General features: G+C 50.1%; 1 protein-coding gene across 1 annotated transcript in view; it reads right to left on the bottom strand.

Moving 5' to 3' along the window:
* The window catches only part of LOC142929217 (U3 small nucleolar ribonucleoprotein IMP4-like), a 70,400-nt gene that overhangs the window by 8,551 nt on the left and 39,678 nt on the right, over positions 1 to 22,171 (bottom strand). The window contains 2 exon segments of the mRNA XM_076069973.1: positions 749 to 829; positions 1,093 to 1,194. Coding sequence (XP_075926088.1) covers positions 749 to 829; positions 1,093 to 1,194 — 183 coding nt within the window.

The raw sequence follows: 22,171 nt of genomic DNA, 5'->3' as shown, positions 1-22,171 counted from the left end.
TCTGCAGTGATCGCGTTGATTTTGTGTAGCGAGCTGAGCACTAATGAGACCTGGATGAGTCCCAATTGCAAGAGTGGGTGGGTGATATGGCAGGTGAGTGGGTAAATTGAGTAAAATGATGAGTGAGTGAATGAGTGCGTCAGTGCATGTTAAACCTCTTTGTTACAGCACGTAGCCAACCGTGGTAATCGGAAGTGTGACAAACTAACCACAAAAAGTAGTTCTCAAGAAATGAGTTTGTCAATCTAGACGATGATTTAAAAGTGCAAAGCTCCAGTGGCTTCCTAATATTGTAAGGAAGACCGCTGCAGAAGGAAGACTGCTCCAGAAGCACACGTTATGTGGTGACCACCGCCTTCATTCGACATTCTACCAAAATTTACGCCAGCCACCACACACACACACACGGCCGACTCTTTTCCGCGTTCACGCCATGGGATTTTTCAAAGTCCACTTGGGAAGCAATCGCCGTGCAGTATTTATGGTCAACGCAACTGCGGCATTAAATCCATTAAACCGGTGGGGGGGGGGGGTTGAGGGCCCGCCGTTCTCGATCCACGAACCTCCGCGGCAAAACACGGTGCCACCGCTTGGCAGGAAGGACCGACGGCGAGCCGGGGATGCGCGCCGACTCGGCGTGTCTAGCGGGCGGAGACGCGCGACGCTTATCCCTCTGCCTCGGGAGTCTCGCGGGAAGGAAGAGAGAGAGAGATGCGAGGAGACGTGATGGTGAGGGATGTGAGATCACCCTCCCCTCCCTGGTCGAACTCCACGGCCTTCTGGAGTTCAAGCGCCTCCCACCGCAGGTCCGTAGGCAGCACCAGGTTTTCTTCGGTGACGACGTCAGGGGGACAGGGGGCAGTGGGTAGGGGGCGGGCAGGGGAGAATTAACAAGGAAGAAAAATCATGCGCAAGCATGGATTCATTCGGAAACGCTTTCAACGCGCGGTTGTCTTGTCGCCTGTATTGTCAGACTAGAGAGATCCGTCTCTAGTCAGTCTTGCGTGTCTCAACGTCTCTAATCTGTCTCGCTGTCTCTCGTCCGTCTTGTCGTCGCGAGCCCATCTCTAGATCCGTCTTGCCGCCCGTTACCATCGAGCGCCCTCTTGAGCCGCGCCTTCTCCTCTACGAGGACCTTCTTGGCCTCCTGCGCCTTGCGGTAGAGGTACTCGCCGTGCAGTTGCGCCTCCTCAGCTGCAACACCAAACAAAGACAAAGATCCCCCATGTAGCCTTCGACAGGACTGTCGGGTGCAAGTGCTGTTAACGAGCAGCACATTTGATACACCAAGGGGGGTAGGTGGCCAGCACCACATCCGGCCGCCTTAATCTCCCCAGTGGCGATGTTTACACAACGCACCAGGTACTCATTTGAGGCTGAGTTGACCAAGGGGAGGCCCAGGAACGGAATCGTCAACAGTGTTGGCCTTGAGCGGGAATTGAACTCGGGTCGCTGGGTTAGTAGTGCAGCGTAGTGCTAATCGCGAGACGACCATAAACAACAACCGCCATTCGCCACGAAGTGGTGGAGATGTCACCACGGCGCTCGTGCCAGGCTACGTGCAGGTTAAGGCCACATGAAGCGTCGAACGCCCGCTGGCAGCAGGAGGTCACAGACAGACAGACCCAGGTTGCCATTGGTTGCTTGACTGAGATGACTGGCCGATGCACCACCTGTGCCCCCTACTGTGCTACAACACCGCTCCCACCTACACAAACTCTCTTGGGCTATAATCTTTGGTTCTTTCGGTAAAGTCACATAGGCATAAAATATACAATAAATTAAATCACGACGTTTCGGGCGCAACACAAGCGTCCATCATCAGGTGGGACAAACCACAGCAAGAAACAATTGCCGACGTGGGCAAAAGAGCTGCTGTAAACAAGAGACTATATAGGTAAGAGAAGGGGGGAGGATCAGGGAGGAGAGATAGAGAGGGGGGGGGGTATGAGGAGGGGAGTGCTGAAGAGAGCGGGGCTGGGAGTGGGAAGCTTAAGAAATTAGAGATGCGGAAAGTTAAGGCAACACCATAAAGCAGTTAAGGTTTTACCTGGTTAATAACATTCTTCCAATGATTACTCAATTTGTATCCATCTTCTCGGTTGAAGTAATGTCTGTGTTTATATATCTGGATGGCTTCATGAACAAACCTTTGATAGTAGCCCGAAGGTTTGCAGAGCAGCACCACGATACTCCTAGCGACGTCGTTGATTAATGTCTGTAATTAATATCGATGGTGAATCTCTGTAATTAATATCGATGATTCGATTCCACGAGAACAGATTCCACAAGAATCGATTCCACAACTATTTTAGTAAAGCGAAGTACGCGATTCGATTCAAACGTGTTCGTTCCGGTCTCATCAGAATCGGTATTGATTCTGTGCTGGAGGAATCCAATGAGCTATAAAGCTCTTTGATCACAGATGTGTCAGTAGGGGGCACGGGGTCATAACGTCACAACAACAAACAATACAAAAACGATAGGAGTGCAAAGGGAATGGTAGCAAACCACTAAAAATAGGTGAAATAAACCATATAAGTTCATACTCTTTGGTTCTTTCGGTAAGAAGTCTCGCTCTCCGTTCCACCCACTACAAATGGCGTCAGAAGTAGCCAAATAGTAAGATGAATCGCTATAATGGAGACGCGAAGAAAAACTCGTACCAGGGCTCCAGTGGAAGAGGAGGACGACTCAACACCACCGGGGTTGGCAGCCCCGGAAGGGGGAGGAGAAGCGACGCCGGCCGAGCTGCTCACTGCCCGGCCGCCCGGCGGCTCACCACCGTCGGAGAGGGCGCTTCAGGTGGCTCACTCCCGCCTCGCCCAACTCCTGCACGCGGCGGCATCCATCCTCGACGAAATACATCGCGGGTTATAACCACAACAAATATAACCACAATCACTGCGACCATAATCGCCATAACCACAAATATAACCATAACCACGAGCTACATAACCACAAGTATAAACACTACTGCCACAAATATAACCATAACCACCACAACCATAACAACCAACATAACCACCACAACAACCACAATGATGCTGATACACTCTCACACCATGTGGGTCCCCTTGTCTCCTTGTGTCTCCCTGTGGGTGAGTGGATGGGTTGGCGAGAGAGTCGGTGGGTTGGCAAGAGAGTCGGTGGGTTGGTGAGAGAGTGGGTGGGTGGCAGAGTGAGTGACCGGTGGCAGTGGGTGACCGGTGACTAAGTGGGTGGGTGGCAGTGGGTGACCGGTGACCAAGTGGGTGGGTGGCAGTGGGCGACCGGTGACGAAGTGGGTGAGAGAGTGGGTGGCTGAGTGGGTGGCAGAGTGGGTGGCTGAGTGAATTGGTGAGTGAATGAGTGCCAGAGTGGGTGGGTGAATGGCTGAGTGGGTGGGTGAGAATCAGTATGTTTTTGCTGGAGGAATCCGATGAGCTATGAAGCTCTTTTTCATAGATGCCCAGAGAGTGGCTGAGTGGGTGGCTGAGTGAGTGTCGGTGGGTGTGAGTGGGAATGAAATCTAACCTGCACCTCTGCATTGCAAGTCCAGCGAGCTAACGCCCTGCGTGTGGTGGGGTAAAGTGTGGGCATGGCCACTTTGCTCCAACACGTCCGGACCAGCGTGGAAGAGTAGACCAAATATCTCTATATAGCGGCCTCTAGTGGATGCCTTTTCCAGCAGCAGGCGATTCGCCTCCACAACAAACCCGTCCCTCCAGGGATAAAAACACACGGCAGTCTGGGAGTGCCTCTCATCAGCTATGGCTCAACACGAGGGCCACTCTGGGGCCGGTTTCCACCGTCAGCGCCTCATCATCAGCAGCAGCAGGGCCGGGCTCTGCTTGAAGCAGCGCCGTGAACTCAGCAGGCGTCTAGGACGTGACGGTTGTGGGCCAGGCGCCTCCTCCTCTGTCTCCCCCCACCACCGCCGCCACTGCTGATGTGTGCACACCGCGCGAGGTTCTCACCTTCAGGCTGAGTCGACGTAGAGGAGGCCCAGCGAGCCGCAGCTTCAGAAGCTTTCGCGAGCCACTGACGGTGGCCGTGAGCGGGAATCCAAATCAGCCGCTCGCCACCCACAATCCACAGCGCGCGCCGCCTCCACTCGCCCCCTGCCTGACCGGAAGTAGCAGCGGGGGAGGGGGGCGGGGCATGGGGGGTGAGGGGCGGGTCACGAGGGGGAGGGCAGGGAGGGCAAGGGGGGGGTGAGGGGGAGCATAGAGGGGGTTCGTTAGGTGGAGAAAAAGGGGGGGCATGGGGGGTTGTGAGGGGGCATGGGGGGTTGTGAGGGGGCATGGGGGGTTGTGAGGGGGCATGGGGGGTTGCGAATGTGGAGGGGCGGGGGGGGGAAGGGGGGTCACCAGGGGGGGCAGGGGGGTAGCGAGGGGGAGAGAAATGGCGGACCATGGGGGGTGGTCGCGAGGGGGGGCAGGGGGGGAGGAGCTCAGGTGTGAGGGGGAGGAGCTCATTGCTCTGACGTCACGGGGGGCGTGGTTACCTTGGACCACCCCCGCCTCTCGCGCCACGTGCTTCCGACTGGCAGTTTGGCCGTTAGAGAGACGCGGACCGACCCCAGAGCAGGAGTGGAACCGAGCTGTGGGTGAGTGGTGGCGGTGGTGGTGTGAGTCTCTCTGTGCAAGTCTGTGTGTGTGTGAGGCTTTCTATATGAGTCTGTGTGTGTGTGACTCTGTGTGTGTGTGTGAGACTCTCTGTGTGAGTCTGTGTGTGTGTGAGTCTCTCTGTGTGAGTCTGTGTGTGAGGCTCTGTGTGTGTGACTCTCTGTATGTGTGTGAGTCTCTGTGTGAGTCTGTGTGTGTGTGTGAGACTCTCTGTGTGTGTGACTCTCTGTGTGAGTCTCTGTGTGTGTGACTCTCTGTGTGACTCTCTGTATGTGTGAGTCTGTGTGTGTGTGTGACTCTTTGTGTGTGTGAGTCTCTGTGTCTGTGTGTGTGTGAGTCTCTGTGTGTGTGTGTGAGTCTCTGTGTGAGTCTCTGTGTGTGTGAGTCTCTGTGTGAGTCTGTGTGTGTGTGTGTGAGTCTGTGTGAGTCTCTGTGTGTGTGAGTCTGTATGTGTGCGAGGCTCTGTGTGAGTCTGTGTGTGTGTGGAACGGTCGTAGAGCTGACAGCGCGCCGTGCTATGAACCCGGCGACCCCGAGTTGGATTCCCTCTAAAGGCCAACAGCAGTAACGATTATCTGAACCGGTGCTGGGCCTCCCCTAGATCGACTCAACCTCGAAAGAGTACCTGGTGTGGTGTGTAAAGATCGCCACTGGGGAGACAAAGGCGGCCGGGCGTGGTGCTGGCAATCCAACCCCCTCGTGTGTCGTGCCGGCCTTCATACGTACTGCTGGCTAACAGCACTTGCCCCTACAGCCTGTTAAGTCTCTACGGGGATCTTTGTCTTTGGTGTCCCATACTGGCAGGGGGAGGAGTGGTGGTGTTAATGTTGGTGGTATTAGTGGTGGGGGTGCTCGTGATGGTGGTGGTGTTAGTTGTGTTAGTGATGGTGGTGTTAGTGATTGTGGTTGTTAGTAGTGGTGATAGTGGTGGTGTTACTGGTGTTAGTGATGGTGGTGTTGGTGGTATTAGTGATGGTGGTGTAAGTGAGGTGATTGGATGCCATGGTGGTCCCCATCTTTAAGAAGGGAGACCGCACAGACTGTAACAACTACAGGGGCATCTCACTCCTCAGTGTGCCAGGAAAGGTCCTGGCAAGGATTATTCAACACTGCCTTACCAGGCATGCTGAGGAGAGGCTTGCGGAGCCCCACTGTGGTTTCAGGAAAGGGTGGTCCTGCACAGATGCCATATTTTCTGTCCGTTTGCTAAAGCAGAGGTGTAGGGAATTCCAACAAGACCTACATCTCTGCTTTATTGGCCTGGTAAAGGCCTATGACACCATCAGTAGGCCTGGGCTCTGGGTTCTTCGTGCTTTCGGAGTCCCTGACCCGCTGCTCACGATCTTTATGGACCTTCATTATGGTGAGCGGACCCGGGTAAAACTACATTGCCGGGAGTCGGAGCCATTCCCTGTTCACCTTGGGGTGCGACAGCGATGTCCTCTGGCTCCAACATTATTTAACATCTATTTCGACCACGTAGTTTGTGAGGCCTTCAGTAGCTGTACCGGAGGAATTTCCATCTGGTACAGATACAGTGGCAGGCTGATCATTGCCCGGATGCCGTCAAGGGATGGCTCCCTATTGGTCAACCACGTTATGTATGCCGATGATGTGATAATTGCGGCTCACTCAGAGGAGGAGTTGGAGGCGCTGCTGCTAAAACTGGAGTGTGCCACTAAGAGGTGGGGCCTTACCATCAGCCCCACCAAAACGAAGCACCTGCCTGGGTATATTGTACCATCGGGCACTCCACCTCCACAACTCCCAATCGGTGATGGGGCAGTTGTGGAGAGAGTGGAAAGTTTCCCATACCTGGGCAGTGTGCTCATGACCGTCTCCGGTTTAACAGCAGAGGTCTCACTCGAATCAGTCGAGCGGCATTATCTTTTCAGCAGTTGCGTAACGCTGTGTGGAAGCTACCTGGTCTGTCGCTCCACACGAAGCTTCGGGTCTTCTCAGCCACAGTCATTCCCTCCCTTCCCTACGCTTGTGAAACGTGGACCCCCCTAATGGAACATCTTTGCCGGTTAGAAACGTTGAGGCTGGCCTGCCTCTGATCAATCCTGGGTTTAACCAGGCTGGATTGTGTGAGGAACTCACAAATCCTCGAAAGATCTGGACAAAGCCTCATCAGTGAGCTCCTCCGGCAGGCAAGGCTGCGTTGGCTGGGCCATGTAGCCCGCATGCCCAATCACCGCATGCCCAAGCAGCTTTTATTTGGCCGGATCGAGGGGGCTGAAGGGACGCAGCACGGGCTAGAGAAGAGATAGAATGATGTGGTACAGCAGGATGTGGAGCTGAGTGGACTTGCCGATAACTGGTACCAGCTGTGTCAAGATCGGCCTCTGTGGAAGAGGCTCGTGAAGGACGCTACTGGGCAGTTGGAGGCAGTCGCCCTCCAACAACAACGGAGAGCGCAGGAACGACGCTCACAACAACGAGCAGAGCGCCGGATGGCTAAAGCACAGCAAGTTGGCACAGTAAGGGGCACAGGTGGTGCATCAGCCAGTCATCTCACTCAGTCGACCTGTGGCACCTGGGTCTGCCCCGTGACCTCCTGCCAGCGGGCGGGCGTTCGACACTTCACGTGGCCTCAAGGTGCACATGGCCTGGCACAAGCGTCGTGGTGACATCACCGCCACTTAGTGGCGAATGGCGATTGTTGTTGTTGGTGTTAGTGATGGTGGAATTTTTGTTGCTGGTGTTAGTCGTGGTGGTGTTAGTGATGGTGGTATTATTGGTGCTGGTAGTGGTGTTCGTGGTGGTCTTAGTGGTGGTGTTAGTGTTGGTGGTATTATTGGTGGTGGTGTTAGTAGTGGTGTTAGTGATGGTGTTAGTGGGGTAGTGTAGCAGTTAGCGCGCTGCGCTAAGAACCTGGCGACCTGGGTTTGATTCCCGCTCACAGTCAACATTGGTGACGATTATCTGAACTGGTCCTGGGCCTCACCCTAGATTGACTCAGCCTTAAATGAGTATCTGGTGCGAGGTGCAAACATTGCCACTGGGGAGACAAAGGCGGCCGGGCGTGGTGTTGGCTACCCACCCCCTCGTGTGCCGTGGCGGCCTTCATAGGTGCTCGCGGACAGCACTTACCCCAACAGTCTGTTAAGGCTATACGGGGGATCTTTGTTCGTGGTGTTAATTGTGGTGTTAGTAGTGGTGTTCGTAGTAGTGGTGTTCGTAGTGGTGGTGTTCGTAGTGGTGGTGTTCGTAGTGGTGGTGTTGGTGGTGTTAGGAGTAGTGTTAGTAGTGGTGTCCGAACAGAGGAGCAACGCTCACGACAACAACCTTTGAGCCGGGCATCTAAAATGCAGCAAGTTGGCACAGTCATCTCAGTCAGACAACTCATGGCACCTGGGTCTGACCTGTGACCGCCTGTCAGTGAGCCTTCGGCACTTCACGTGGTCTCAAAGTGCACCTGGCCTGGCACAGGCGCCGTGGTCACATCACCGCTACTTAGTGGCGAATGGCAGTTGTTGTTTTTTGTATTTTTCGTATTGTGTGACTGGTGAGGATGTGAGTCCGTGTTGATGAGAGTCCGCATTGTGACGTGACGTGGGTTTAGACGTGGGTGTGTCATGCCCCTTCAACTCTGCGTGTCCCTTGCCTCTGTCTGCCGCTCTCCACGCAGAGACCCGGACCGCGCGAGAGACACCGTGAGCTCTGAGCACCCTCGTCTGCAAGTTGCTACCATGGAGGTACATGTGGCTCCTCGACTCGTGTGGTGAAGTATGGGTGGACGTGTGTTCTCCCCTCTGCGTGTGCCTACCTGTCACCTGTATACCTGGGTGTGCTTCTCCTTGCCCGCCTAAGTGTGTGCGGGTCTATCAGAGTGTCTCTCCGAGATCCTGTTGGTGTACGTGCCCGTCTACGCGTGAGCATCTACAGCGCTGTTATCTATCCACTGATGGATGAACGCCTCCCTCCCTGAGACCCTGCTACCCCTCACATCCTGTGATGGAATAATCCGCCAAGCGCCGATTTCGTCGCACCATCTCTCTGGCGGCTCTCCTCTCTGATGTGTTCTGTTCCTTGGTTGTCGCTCCATTATTATTCTTGACCGTGAGCCATTGTTGTCCCTCCTAGCCATGGCTCGTCCGGCCCGAGTCCCACTCACTCCTCTTAACAGTTTGAACGATCCCATTGACCTGCGTGTGACCTCGAAATCCACACGTCTTTCATTGTAAATCCAAGCATGGCAACTGATATTGGCCAAATATCCCAACGCTGAGAACTGGCAACATCTCGGCAGGACCCTCCTGAATGTGGAGCCCAGGATGTCAGAGATGCTGGCTCAGTGCTCGCCCACTGCACTTGCTCCAACATCTTAATCAAGCCCATGTGGTGGACCTTTGTTTTTGTGTGTGTAGATCAGCCGAGCTGGAGAGGCTCGGAGTAACGGCGAGTCTTGCACCACGTGGAGTGCGCTGTCCTCAGCGCGCACCGGCTCCATCCACAGCAAATCGCCACAAGGTAAGAATAGAAATGAGTGACGTCAAGATGGCCACGCTGAATGGTGGGACATCACGACGGTCATGTTTCAAGGGGGACGTCACAGTGACCATGATGCATGGGGGACTTCATGGTGGCCATGTTGCATGGGTGATGTACCGTTCGAATTTTGCCGTTCTCTGGTCTAACACCGACGAGACAAGGTCATAAAGAAGGCTGTCTCTGGTGCGGGCCAGTCAGTTTCAAAGACAATGCCCATATATTATCGGAGCATGTTTGTTTGCATATTTTTCAACAAGTACGTGTGGTAAATGCAGACTTGATGCCTTGCAAAAGGTATCTATTTGGTGTTTGAACATATTAACACCTGTTTTTGTGCCAGAAATGGTAAAAGCTATTCTTATTTCATAAAATCCTTCTTGGCATACCTGTGTTATATTTATCTAATTCGTTAACCCCGTTTTCAAACCCAAGCAACCTAAGATGTCCTCAGAGCTGCATATAGCTGGACATCGAACAAAGATGATCACTGCATGGCACGCTTTCAGATGTGCTTCTGCAGTCATCTGGAATGCTCTTCCGACATTAGGCAGCCACTGGAGCGATGCACTTTTAAATCAATAATTTTTGCGAACTTGTTAGTTTGTTGCCTTTCCCCCTCACTTCTGATTAGCAGGGCTGCCGAAGCACGGTTTAACATACGGACATAACTGGTATTGGCCAAAACATCCAAATCCCCTGCAAATTCCTCAAATTGGGATCACACAGCAGACGTAATGGCAGCAGCGTCGCCCCCATTCTCTGTAAAGCATCTGCAGGAACCTCCTGAAAAGGAATCTTGAGACTTTTTGAGGCAGTGCTGCTTAAATGAAAGATCACCGACAGCTGTTGTTATTCTCTTGCCTGCAGCAATCCTGGCTCTCTTTGGCCCACAAATGACCCACCGGGAGAAGCTGGAGCTTGTCGCCATACAGGAAGTATGGTACTTTGCGCTCCGTAACAGATCCCGGGGACACAACAACGATGGATACGACGACCACGAACATCATTACATTCCGGTGAGACTCGCCACAAAGCCCCCGCCGTGGGGGCGGTCACAGGGCACAGCGGTCGCGGGGTTCGTGGCTTCTTGTCATTGCAATTTAAGCAGCAACCAACCAGAGAAAGCACACGTGCACTCTCCCACACACTTCACAATCAGAAGTTTATTTCCCAAGTTAAGCCCATTGAGCTAAAGAGCTTTTTTTAGGGTGACTCGGCCAGCAGACATCAGAGCATTCCACAATTACAGATTTAAGAAAACCAAATACTTAATAAAAGCAATTATTTCGTAAAATAATGCTCACATGTTGTGATTTTCAAAATATAGTCAGTCTAAATTTGTGTAATTTTGTGCAGGTCCACCATGAGCACCTTCACTACCGCTATGAGGTGCTGAAGAAGATTGGGGATGGAGCTCAAGGCCAGGTGATCCGGTGCCTTGACCACAAGATGAACACCCTGGTGGCAGTGAAGATCTTGAGATCACCATTGAGGTAAGAATTCAGAGTGGTGTCGTCACAAGGACGACGTTGTTGTTACGTCAAGTGCTGTGGGCGGCCGTGTGATGAGGTGGTGACAAGTCGTGCCTCACGTAGAGGGTCCCCGGTTCGACTCCTGACTCGGGTGTCCTCCTGTGTGGAGTTTGTATGTTCTCCCCCTGTTCTGGATCAGTTCACTCTTACATTACATTAAGTCTTCATTTAACCCGGTAGATGCATTCCTGAAAAGTGCCGCATTAAGGGAAAGCACATTAAGCAAACATAATATCCCCATATATAATGTAACGATAAAGTTTTGCAAGATAAAATACACGCACACAGTGATGTAAAGAGATCAATAACGGATGGCATGCTGTCACGTCACGTGATCATTCCGCATTCCGCCTACTGTGTCATACCGCTCAGCTTTGCAATTTTATAGCGGGCACATTCCACGTTATAATGGGCGCTTTCCTGCATTAGAACAGAAGCATTCCGGATTATAATGGGTGCGGTCCGTGTTATAACGGGAGCCTTCCATGTTATCATGGGCACGTTCCACGCTATAAAAGGCGTGTTCCACGCTGTAATGGGGTTGTCCCATGTCATAACGGGCGTGTTCCGTGTTATAACGTGTGCGTTCTGCGTTATAGCAGCTACATCATGGGACCTCCTTTGCCAATACCAAAATATACTCCCAAAGAAGGTCCATGATGTAGCCGTTCACCCTGAGCTCTCATTACTCTGATAACGCTTGTCTTTGTGCTGTACGCCTTTTGGCGTCCTCTGGTCTAACATCGTTTTTGAGACGAGGCTCAAAAGAAAGCTGTCTCTGGTGTGGACCAATCAGTTTCAAAGACAATGCATATATTATCAGAGTATGTTTTTGTTTGCATTCTGACCACAAGTATTATGGTTAATGCAGACATGATTCCTTGTAAAAGGTTTCAGTTTGGTGTTTTAACATCTTAACACCTGTTTTGTTGCCAGAAAAAAATGGAAAATCTATTCTGATATTTTGGTACTGGCAAAGGAGGTCCCATGATATTCCACGTTATAATGCCTTGCTCTGTGAGAGCCACATTCAGTCACGACTCAGCTGTGGCTCAGTCTCTAAAACTCAGGCTCAGCTCTCGCTCAGCCGTGGTTTGGCTCAGGCTTGAGCCGCTCAGCTGCTGTTAAAGATACATGAGTGGCTCAGCCGTGGCTTGGCTCAGCTTCTGGGAATCCTGAGTGTGGCTGGGGCCATGCTCGGAGTCGGCTCAATTCACACATTAGGGAATCACTACGTTCAGGCAACACCCCAAACCCCCTTCTATCCCTTGCTTATTTGATCCTCTTCCCGATCCTTTCTGGAACCTTCCATGAGCGCGCTATCGGAACTCACAATGCCATTACACTTGGGGAACGCATATTTATTTATTTAATTCGGAATAGAATTTGTTTCTGGTCATTCCTTTAGCAAGTCTAAGTCATGATTCATTTGTGGATTTTCTCTGCACAGCTCCAAGGATGATAAATTTCAGAGAAAGGAGCTCCAGATGGCTCTGGAACTTCAGGGCGAGGGCAGTGATGAGGAGTACAACGTTATCAAAGTCCTGAACCATTTTGACTTCAGAGGACACCACTGCATTGTCCTGGAGCTGTTGAAGTACGTACCATGTGTTCCCACCGCCCCCCCACCCCCCATAGCGTGGTTAACTACATTAGCTAAACTAAAACTTTTATTTAACAGGTAAAGCCCACTGCCCTATCAGTTATTTTTCACAAGCGGCCTGGTTACAAATTATAGCTAAAAAAAGTGGCTTATGTGGAAATGTATAGCAGCCAAATACTCTAAACACAAGTTTCTAAATGTGGAGGGACAAACCAGAGAACCCGGAGAAAAATCCACGTGACCAGGGGTAGAACATGCAAACTCAAAATATACATGCGTCACGGTCGGGATCAAAGCCCCAATCTCTTCCACACCAGGGGAGGGTGGTAACGTCACACCACCGGGGCTAGATGTTACTTTTGGGATTCCTGTGCCACCCACGCATTGCGGTACTGTGGAGCTGTCATGTGTCCCGGGTGCACGAGGCCACTCCTTTTTTCTCAATCAGCCCTGCCCACTTTTATATAGCCACGCCTCCACTCGATCAGCAGGTTGGCTGCAGCGCAGTGGTGACGCTTGTGCCCCTCGGTGAAAATCCCTGAGTTCGATTCTCAACTCGGACGCCTTTCTGCGTGGAGTTTGTATCTCCTAATGGATAATTCCACCACCCGGAAACAGAGCCAATGAAAGCAAGTGGACAGATGTGCTAACTGATTTGGTTCATCAGCAAACCGATGACCTAAACCCACACTGAGCTATGAATCATATTAGTCGTGAATGTGCAAATATAATATTAATATTGTCGTTATCAGAATCCACGCAGTATTGCAGGGTATGACACTGACGCTGCTTCGTTGTTGTCATTGTTGTTGCTGCTGCTGCCTCTTTCACAGGGAGAGCCTCTATGATGTGATTACGGAAGCGGGGTTCCGGAAATTGCACATGGGGATGGTGAAAACTTACACCAGGGGCATCCTCAAGTTCCTTTGCCACACCAAGGCCAGGAGCATCATCCATGCGGACATCAAGCCAGTGAGTGGACACAGCATTCAGCGTGACTTTGTTCCGGAGTTGTGTCATTATTGGGGACTCGGTCCATAGAGAAAACTAACCACGTTGGTCACAGGGTCGATGTGTTAGCTCTGTCCGTCTATCTGGAAGGAAGCAGGGTCACGTTACCTCTGGTGATGATCTGGTATGAATTAAACTGTCGTGTAGAGTCGTGTCGCTATTGGGGGACTCACCACAGATAAAACTAGCAATGTAGATCACAGCGTTGCCCCAAACTTTGGGAAACACAAACCGGAGCTGAAAAGAATGATTTTCAAAACGTGCCAAACACGCGTTTGAACTGACAGCTGCCCGTTGTCAGCTTCCATGCTGTGAATGGAAAACTTCCCAAGACAAACGCGCGGTGGAAGGCGTCACGAAATCCATGCGCCCTCGAGCGTGGTTTTTGGTCCGTAACTCGTTATCGGGCAGCTGAGCAACTAGGATAAGTTGTCTATAGAGCCTCGACTAACATCGCTCATCTTGACGCAATTGAAAGGGGCACCCCCAGTGGCAGCTGTCAGAAAACAGCGAATGTTGCACTGGACTCAAGGTTGATGACGGCGCTACGCCTCACCTAGTTCCCCTGTTTAGCTTGTACCGTGGTACGTGATTGATCCACTGCTGGCTGAATGATATCGGCGTAACCTCCGAGTGTGAATTCCTTCTGCCTTTCTTCCTTTAGGAAAATGTTCTACTCAAGGATCCCGTAACCGGCACCGTCAGGGTCACGGACTTTGGCACCAGCTTTTTTGTGAAAAGGCAACGTGAGTAACCTCACCTGGGTGTGAGTTTCTGCCTGTGGGTGTGTCTGTGTTCCAGTGTGTGTGTGTGTGCAAGTCTCTTAGTGTCTGTACATGTGACAGTGTGTGATAACGATGCTGTTCATGACACAGTGAGTATACACACACACCTACATATATATTTGTTGTTGTTGTGCAGCTCTGCATGTGGGTGGGACCCTGCAATACCTCTCTCCGGAGGTATTGCTGGGCTACAGATTAACGTGTGCAGTGGACATGTGGGCACTGGGCTGCACAGTGGCGAAGTTGGCGACCGGCAGGAATTTATTCCAGTCGGACAGCTGCGACGACCACCTCCCGTGCTGCATGGAGGTATTTCCAACTGGGCGTTCACCCGCTCGTGATTCCCCCCTCCTTTCTTGAAGTTGTAGGCTATGGGGGGGAGCCAGGAGAGGGGGGGCGATTGGCTACTTGGTGATCTGGCGAATGGCAGCCATCGTATGTTTTATGTGTGTACACGTGTGTGTCTTGTACGTGTGGGGGGAGCAGTGGTGTAGCGGTTAGCGTGCTCAGCTACAAACCTGCTAATGCGAGTTTGATTCCAATTCACGGCCAACATCAGTGAGGATTATCTGAACCGGTACTGGGCATCCCCTAGTACAAATCAGCCTCAAATGAGTACCTGGTGCCGTGTGTACCTGCTTCAATATGGCCAACCATCCCCTCTCTGTGTGTGCCACAGTCCTAGCCCTCAACAGGTGCCGCTACTGTTGCTGCTGCTGTTTCTACTCACTACTAAAAACACTTGCCCCTACAGTCTGCTGCGGCCACACGGGTGACTTTTGCCTTTATCTCAACCATGTGCAGATCCTCGGGTTGCCTCCAAAATGCATGATGGATGCAGCTCCAGACGGAATGCACTACTTTGGTGAGTTGAAGGGTGGGGCGAGCATCCGACCGGATTCAGTGTTAGGGTGTGGCCTGGAGCTGTTGTAGTTTTTTTGGGGGGGTGGCCATGGGGGGGGGGGTCTCTTTGTATTTTCAATTCCTTGGGTGAGTGGGTGGGTAAATAGGGGCGTGGGCGAGTGGGTAGGTGGGCAAAGTGGTGGTTGGTGACTGTGTGTTTCTCCTGCTGTGCATGTCTCCTGCAGATCGTTTGGGCATGATGTTCTGCCCAGTCAAGAGAAGGGTGCCAGGGAGCTTGTCACTTCAGAGGGCACTCAGAAGCCACGACCCGGAGTTTGTTGACTTTGTCAGCTCCTGCCTGCGGTAAGAATCATCCCCCACTCCCTCCCCCCTCCCCATGAGGATTTCCCCCACCAAGGTGATCAACGATCGCTCTCCACCGATAACCAGGAAGATGTGGAGCTGAGTTAACCTGCCGATGACCAGTACCACCGGTGTTAAGATCGCCCTCTTTGGAGGTCCGTTAAAGATGCTCCTCGGCAGTGCGAGGCTCAGGGCATTTTTAGAGTACTGCGTATTGAAGGATTGACGCTGCTACCAAGACTACCGCTGCTGCCGTGCATTCCTGGACCTCGTGGGAGAAGGGAAGGAACGTCAATCCTCTCACCACGCCTCTCTCACCATGTGCGCTGCGTGTGACCCCCGTGCGTCTCTCAACAGATGGGATCCGGATTGTCGTATGACGCCAGCGCAGGCGCTGGGTCACAGCTGGCTCCGGACCGTGGCCACCAGCACCACCAGCAACGCCACCGCCACCACCATTGCTGCTCCTGGCAGGGTACAGTGTTTTGGAGCTGCTGAGCGACGGTAAGCCACGAGCTGCTTGTCCAATGTTCAAGGCAGTCCATAGGGAGGTGTGGGGCCCGGGGCAAGTCACAATTAAATCGGAAGTATTAGCAACAATACAGGGGTTTTTTCGGTTAGATCGCATAGATATACATGTGTTGTTAAACTCACCACCACCCAACACAGCCAATTAGTAAGGTGTATCATGTAAACAAAATGTGCCAATTAGTTACTAGATCAGCACACCAGTGTTGGAAAGTAAACCCACCACATTTACTATTCGATTTCGACATTTTGCCGGGGATTGCAACCAGCCTCATAAGGTGACGGCCAGAATTGTGGAGAAATACTCCTGTTTCGGTCGTAAATAGTGATAAATGTGAATGTGATGTCATCATTTGTGAGCCAATCTGGTGCGAAAGCCTACGTGTTAAAAAGACATTTGACGTCTGACACCGTGACATCGAAGCACAGGGCCGCCAAAAGCACGGTGCCTGGGGCGGTTTCCCCAGTACACCGTACCCGGGGGACGGCTCTGCTCCTGTTAATGTATTTATATTTATTACTACTACCCTTATTTAGCCAGCATGAGCCTCACTCAGTCTCAAGACTCTTTTTCAGTAGAGTCCTGCCAAGTTGTTTGCAGTACAGAACAAATTTGCTTTTGCTACTGCTGCTATGCGATCCCGATTGAATGATTTGGAGGTTCAATTTCTAACACTGGCGAGGATGTCCATCCAACACTGGTTGCGTGGCGTGTGTCAGGGTTCAGTTACGTGGAGGAAAATGCCAAACCCAAAGGAATGAAAGTTACATTTTAATGTACAATTTTATTGAGGGACTGTGTGTTGTCTTGGAGGGGTCTGGGGCTGTTTTTGTTGATGTTTTGCTGCCTTGCCCAAGTTTACATTTAGTGTTGAAAATCTGGCAGAATTTTATGTACTTTGTGCTTATGTGCTCAATTTTTTGTGACTTGCTTACATTTTTACACGTTGCACTCCTTTTGTTTGTTGTTGTAACTTGCTGACCGTGTGCCTCGACTGCATATCTGTGAAAGAAGAGCTTCATAGCTTATCGGATTCCTCTTCATCCAGTCTAAATAATGTATTCTGATTTTGGAAACCAATGCAGGACAAAACGGGGGGGGGGGGGGGGAAGGGGTAGAACACACTCCACATTCCACACGGAGAAAGTGGCCCAAGTATGGGAATCAAACCCAGGTCCCTCTTTGAATGAGTTCCAGCCCTGCCGCCTGCAAACGAACACATGTACAGTTCAAACCCCACGTATACATTCGGTTATATACGGATGTATTTTTATAATTGGTTCCTGGGTGAGGACAAATAATGAGACAGCCATATCTTTGCCATGTAGCCCTTCATCCTTTGTGATATCGTAAGACTAATGCCCATTCTGTAACCAGACCCACGATGGGCAAAGGTATGCTGCATTATTGCAGCATCGTTATTAGCCTGGTTAATCTATCTCTGCACACAGTTAGTCCGTACGCGGACGATGGTGGGGGGGCTGTGATCTCTGCTGTAGCAGGAAGTTGGAACGGTGTCGTGCGCATCTCTTTACAGAGCGGAGCCGGCGCTGCCCCCATCCTCCGCGCTTGCCCTGGCCTCTAAATGGATGCTGACGTTTGTGGTGGAAGAGGAGACCCTGGTGGAGGAGCTGGTGGTGCAGGAGGAGGAGGAGACCCTAGTGGAGGAGCTGGTGGTGCAGGAGGAGGAGACCCTTGTGGAGGAGCTGGTGGTGCAGGAGGAGGAGACCCTTGTGGAGGAGCTGGTGGTGCAGGAGGAGGAGGACACCCTGGTGGAGGAGCTGGTGGTGCAGGAGGAGACACTGGTGGAGGAGCTGGTGGTGCAGGAGGGGGAGGAGACCCTGGTGGAGGAGCTGGTGGTGCAGGAGGAGAGTCTGGTGGAGGAGCTGGTGGTGCAGGAGGAGGAGACCTTGATGGAGGAGCTGGTGGTGCAGGACGAAGAGGAGATGGAGGGGGAGACAGAGGAGGTGGAGATGAAGAAGGAGCAGGAGGAGGAGATGGTGGTGCAGGAGATAGTGGTGGAGGAGAAGGAGATGACAAGGAAAGAGGATCAGGCGATGGTGATGCAGGAGGAGAAGAGGAAGCGAGGGGGCCTGGCCCGCATAGGGAGAACCATCCGTTCACTCCTCCGACGCGCGCTGCTGTGTGGTGGCCGGTCCACCACACAGTAGAGGTGGTGGTCATGGATCGTTGTGAACCACGACCACTATCACCACACCCACCACATGCACACTCCACACATACACCCCCCTGTGATACCCACCACCCACCACACACACCCTGCACCCACCAACCCCGTGACACCCACCACACACTACACAAAGGGCTAGGGGTTTAGAGGGTTAGGGGTTTATAAAGTTATGGGTTTAGAGGTTTTGGGGTATTTTGGGGATAAGGGGTTTATATGTTTAGGTATTTCGAGGGTTATAGGGTTTAGGGGTTGAGAGTGTTAGGGGTTTAGGGGATTCTAGAGTTAGGGGTTTAAAGGGTTAGGGTTTTAAGGGTAAAGGGGTTTAAAGGGTTAGGTGTTTAGAGGATTAGGCTATTAGGGGTATAGGGGTTTAAAGAGTTAGGGGTTTAGGGGTTCAGAGGGTTATGGTTTTAAGGGTAGAGGGGTTAAGAGGGTTAGGATTTAGAGGGTTTTGGGTTTAAAGATTTTGTGTTTAAGGGTTTAGGTTAGGGGTTCAGTAGGTTAGAGGTTTGGGGGTTTATGGGTTAGGATTTTAGAGCGTGATGGGTTTAGACCGTTATGGTTTTAAGGGTAAAGAGGTTTTGAGGGTTGAGTTTTAGAGGGTTACAGTTTAGAAGGTTATGGTTTTAAAGGGTTCTCGGTTTAGAGAATTAGGTGTTTAGAGGGTTTATGGGGTTTGATTGTTAAAGGGTTAGTGGTTTAGAGGGTTAGGAGTTTATAAGGTTATGGGCTTAGGGGTTTAGAGGTTTTGGGGTTGTTAGGGGGTAAGCAGTTTAGAGGTTTGGGGGGTTTTAAGGGTTATGATGTTTAGGGTTTGAGCGTATTAGGGGTTTTGAGGGTTAGGGTTTTAGTGGGTTAAGGGTGTAGAGGGTTAGGGGATTAGAGGGTGAGGGGTTTAGAGGGTTGGGGTTTTCGGGGTATTTGGGTTAGGATTTCAAAGGGTGAGGAGTTTAGACAGATAGGGTTTTAAGGGTGAAGGGGTTGAGGTCTTTATTTGGTAGAGTTTAGAAGGTTATGGGTTTAGAGGGTTAAGGGTTTAGAGTTACTGTCGGTGTTTAGAGGTTTATGGGGTTTATGGGTTTTGATTGCTCGGTGTTTTGGTTTACAAGGTTACGAGTTTGAGAAGGTTATGGGTTTAGAGGTTTCGGTGTTTCGGGGATTAGAGGCTTATAAGGTGAGGGGTTTAAAGGGTTATGGTTTTACAGGTTTATGGGTTTAGACAATTTGGGGTTTAAGGGTTTAGAACAGGGGTGGGCAAATTTTTTGACTCGCGGGCCACAATGGGTTCTAAAATTTGACAGAGGGGCCGGGCCAGGAACAGATGGATGGAGTGTTTGTGTGAACTAATATAAATGTCATGTAAAAATAATAACATGAAAGGATTTGGCCTTTAACAGGTAGCAAAGCATTTATTTGCAAGGCAATTTAACAAATTGCACCAACATGAAAAATACAAAAACATGTCGTAACTCCCGGTCAAAGTGCACCATCTAATGGGGAAATGGGGGCATTACAGGAGAAAGGTAAAATTTAATTTAATAATAATATTTGTACACGTTCGGCGGGCCGGATTAAAAAGCCCAACGGGCCGTACTTTGCCCATGTCTGGTTTAGAAGGTTAAGGGTTTAGACAGTTAAGAGTTTTTGGGGTTTATGGGTTAGGGTTCTAAAGGGTGAGGTGTTTAGATGGTTGGAGTCTTCAGGGTAAAGTCCTTTAGAGAATTTGGTGTTTAGAGGGTTAGAGTTTAGAACGTTTTGAGTTTAGAGGGTTTAGAGAGTTACGTGTTTAGAGGTTTATGGGTTTCGATTGTTAGAGGTTGAATGGTTTAGATGGTTAGGAGTTGAGGAGGTTATAAGGGTATGTGTTTAGGGATTTAGAGGTATAGGGGTTTCAAGGGTTAGGGATTTAGAGTGTTAGGGGTTTAGTGGTTTGAGAGTTGAGGGTTTAACACCTAGACTTTCACAACTAATATTGGGTTAGTCTCCAATACTAAATGGCACTTTTTGTTGATGTGACACATTTTCCTAATTGGCTGTGTCGGGTGGTGGCTGGTTTAACGACACATTTATAGTTACACAAGCTAACCCCCAAAAAACATTTATGGGTTTAGAGGGTTAGGGGTTTAGTGGGTTATGTGTTTAGAGGGTTAGCATTTTAGGGGTATAGGTGTTTTAAGGGTTAGGCATCTAGAGGGTTAGTTCTTTAGAGGGTTGGGGTTTAAATGTGTTGGGATTAGATTAGGGATTTAGGGTTTTAGAACGTTAGGGTTTTGAGGGTTAGGGTTTTAGAAGTTGAGGATTTAGAAGGTTGTGAGTTCAGAGGGTTAGGGGTCTAGAGGGTTAGTTCATTAGAGGGTTGTGGTTTAGATTGGTTGGTATTTTGAATATTAGGGATTTAGGGTTTTAGAAGGATAGAGTTTCAAGGTTTAGAGGGTTAGGGATTCAGAGGGTTGAGGGTTTGGTTTTTAATGGCTTTGAAGGTTAGGGTTAAAAGACTAAGGGGTTTGGAGAGTGAGGGGTTTTTGGAGGGTTAGGGTTAAGGGTAAAGGGTTTGAGAGGATTAGCGGTTTAGATGGTTATGGGTTTAAATGGTTAGGGATTTAGATAGTTACGGGGTTTAGAGGTTTAGAGGGTTTTATTTGTTCGAGGTTTAGTGGTTAAGGTCTCTGTGCGAGTCCAACAGGTTTATTTTAGTCTATGGTAAGATAAAAACAGTTCAGTTTAATTTGTATATATTTAAACAATTTGTTTACCTTTCCTGTCGTGTTTTTGTATTGTATTTTTGTTATGTTCTGACCCGCCCGATTGGACGTCTGTGAAAACAGATCGTTATAGCTCATCAGATTCATCCAGTATAAATAAATATTCAGATTAAAATTCTATTGACCTCTGTGCGAATCTATGGATTTCTGTGTGAGTTTTTGGGTCTCTTGAGTGTATGGATCTCTGTGTGAGGCTATTGGTCTCTGTGCATGTCAAAATGACTCTGTGTGAGTCTATGGGGTTGCCGTGTGAGTCTGAGTGTCTGTAGGAATGTGTGGGTCTCTGTTGGAGTCTATGGGTTTCTGGGTATGGTTGTTTGTGCGAGTTTTACATGCACAAATGGAACTTAAAAAGGCCATTGAGGGTTGCAGAATCCAAGTTGAATATTAAGTTCCCCGCAGTGCAAGCCAGCTCCCTAGTCGTGTCATCAAACAGCCCCTGTAATTCTTTATAATAATAAAAGACTTACTCCAAGAAATCCACACTGAGTCACAGTAGGGTCCTGAATTGGGGTTTTATTTTATAATCTTTGGTTTTATTCTGTTAAGACACGTAGGTAAAAAATAAATTAAAATTAAATAAAAAAATTAAACACGACGTTTCGAAGGCAACACAAGCTTCCGTCTTCAGGTGGAAACAGTCACAGCAAAAAATCGCTGCACCAAGTGGCGAGGCTCTGGAAACCTCTGGCTTAAATAAAGGTTAAGGGAGGGGTGGGGGAGGAGCCATGTAGGGGGACCTTGGTGGGGTGCGGGGCTGAGTTAATCCGTCTTTTGTTGTGTAGAGGGTGCGGGGGATGGGTCACTGTGTGTGTGCAATAGAAACGGAAAAAAATAGAAAAATTTAAGATCGGCAAGAATGTGCTGTCAGGGGGAAGTAGAAAAAAGGGAAATTGAAAGTTCAGAAGGAATATGCTTGGTACACCACTACTTGAAATTGCTGTTAGAAATTAGTTGACGTTTGGTATGATTTTAAACGTCCTTCCAGTGGTTGCTTAATTTGAAACTATCCTCTCGGTTGAAGGTATGCCTGTATTTGTATATCTGAATGGCTTGGTGAACACATCTCTGGTGATAACCTAGAGGTTTACAGAGAACCTTGGTATCGGAGAAGACAATCTCATGATCACCCATAGCGTTGTAACAATGATCTGCCACAGCAGATGAATTCGTTCTGCCGTGTTTCAGATCCGATTTGTGCTCGCGAATTCGGTCAGAGATATGTCGTTTCGCCTCCCCGATATAGCAATCACCGCAGGTACAACTCGATTTGTAAACTCCGGGGTACTGTAAGTCAGGGATGACATCCTTTACACATGGGATCAGATCACGAATTTTGTGTACTGTATTGAACCCGACTTGGATCTTGTGTTTGTTTAGAATTTTGGAAATCTTTTTGTAACGCCTGCTATGTATGGTAGTGTGATGGTTTTGATCAGAGTATC

Source organism: Petromyzon marinus, chromosome 27 (assembly GCF_048934315.1).
Source record: "Petromyzon marinus isolate PM22_M1 ecotype Great Lakes invasive population chromosome 27, UKy_Petmar_22M1.pri1.0, whole genome shotgun sequence".
NCBI lineage: Eukaryota > Metazoa > Chordata > Hyperoartia > Petromyzontiformes > Petromyzontidae > Petromyzon > Petromyzon marinus.
Note: the sequence above shows the minus strand (reverse complement) of the source record. Positions and strands in the feature narration are given on the sequence as shown.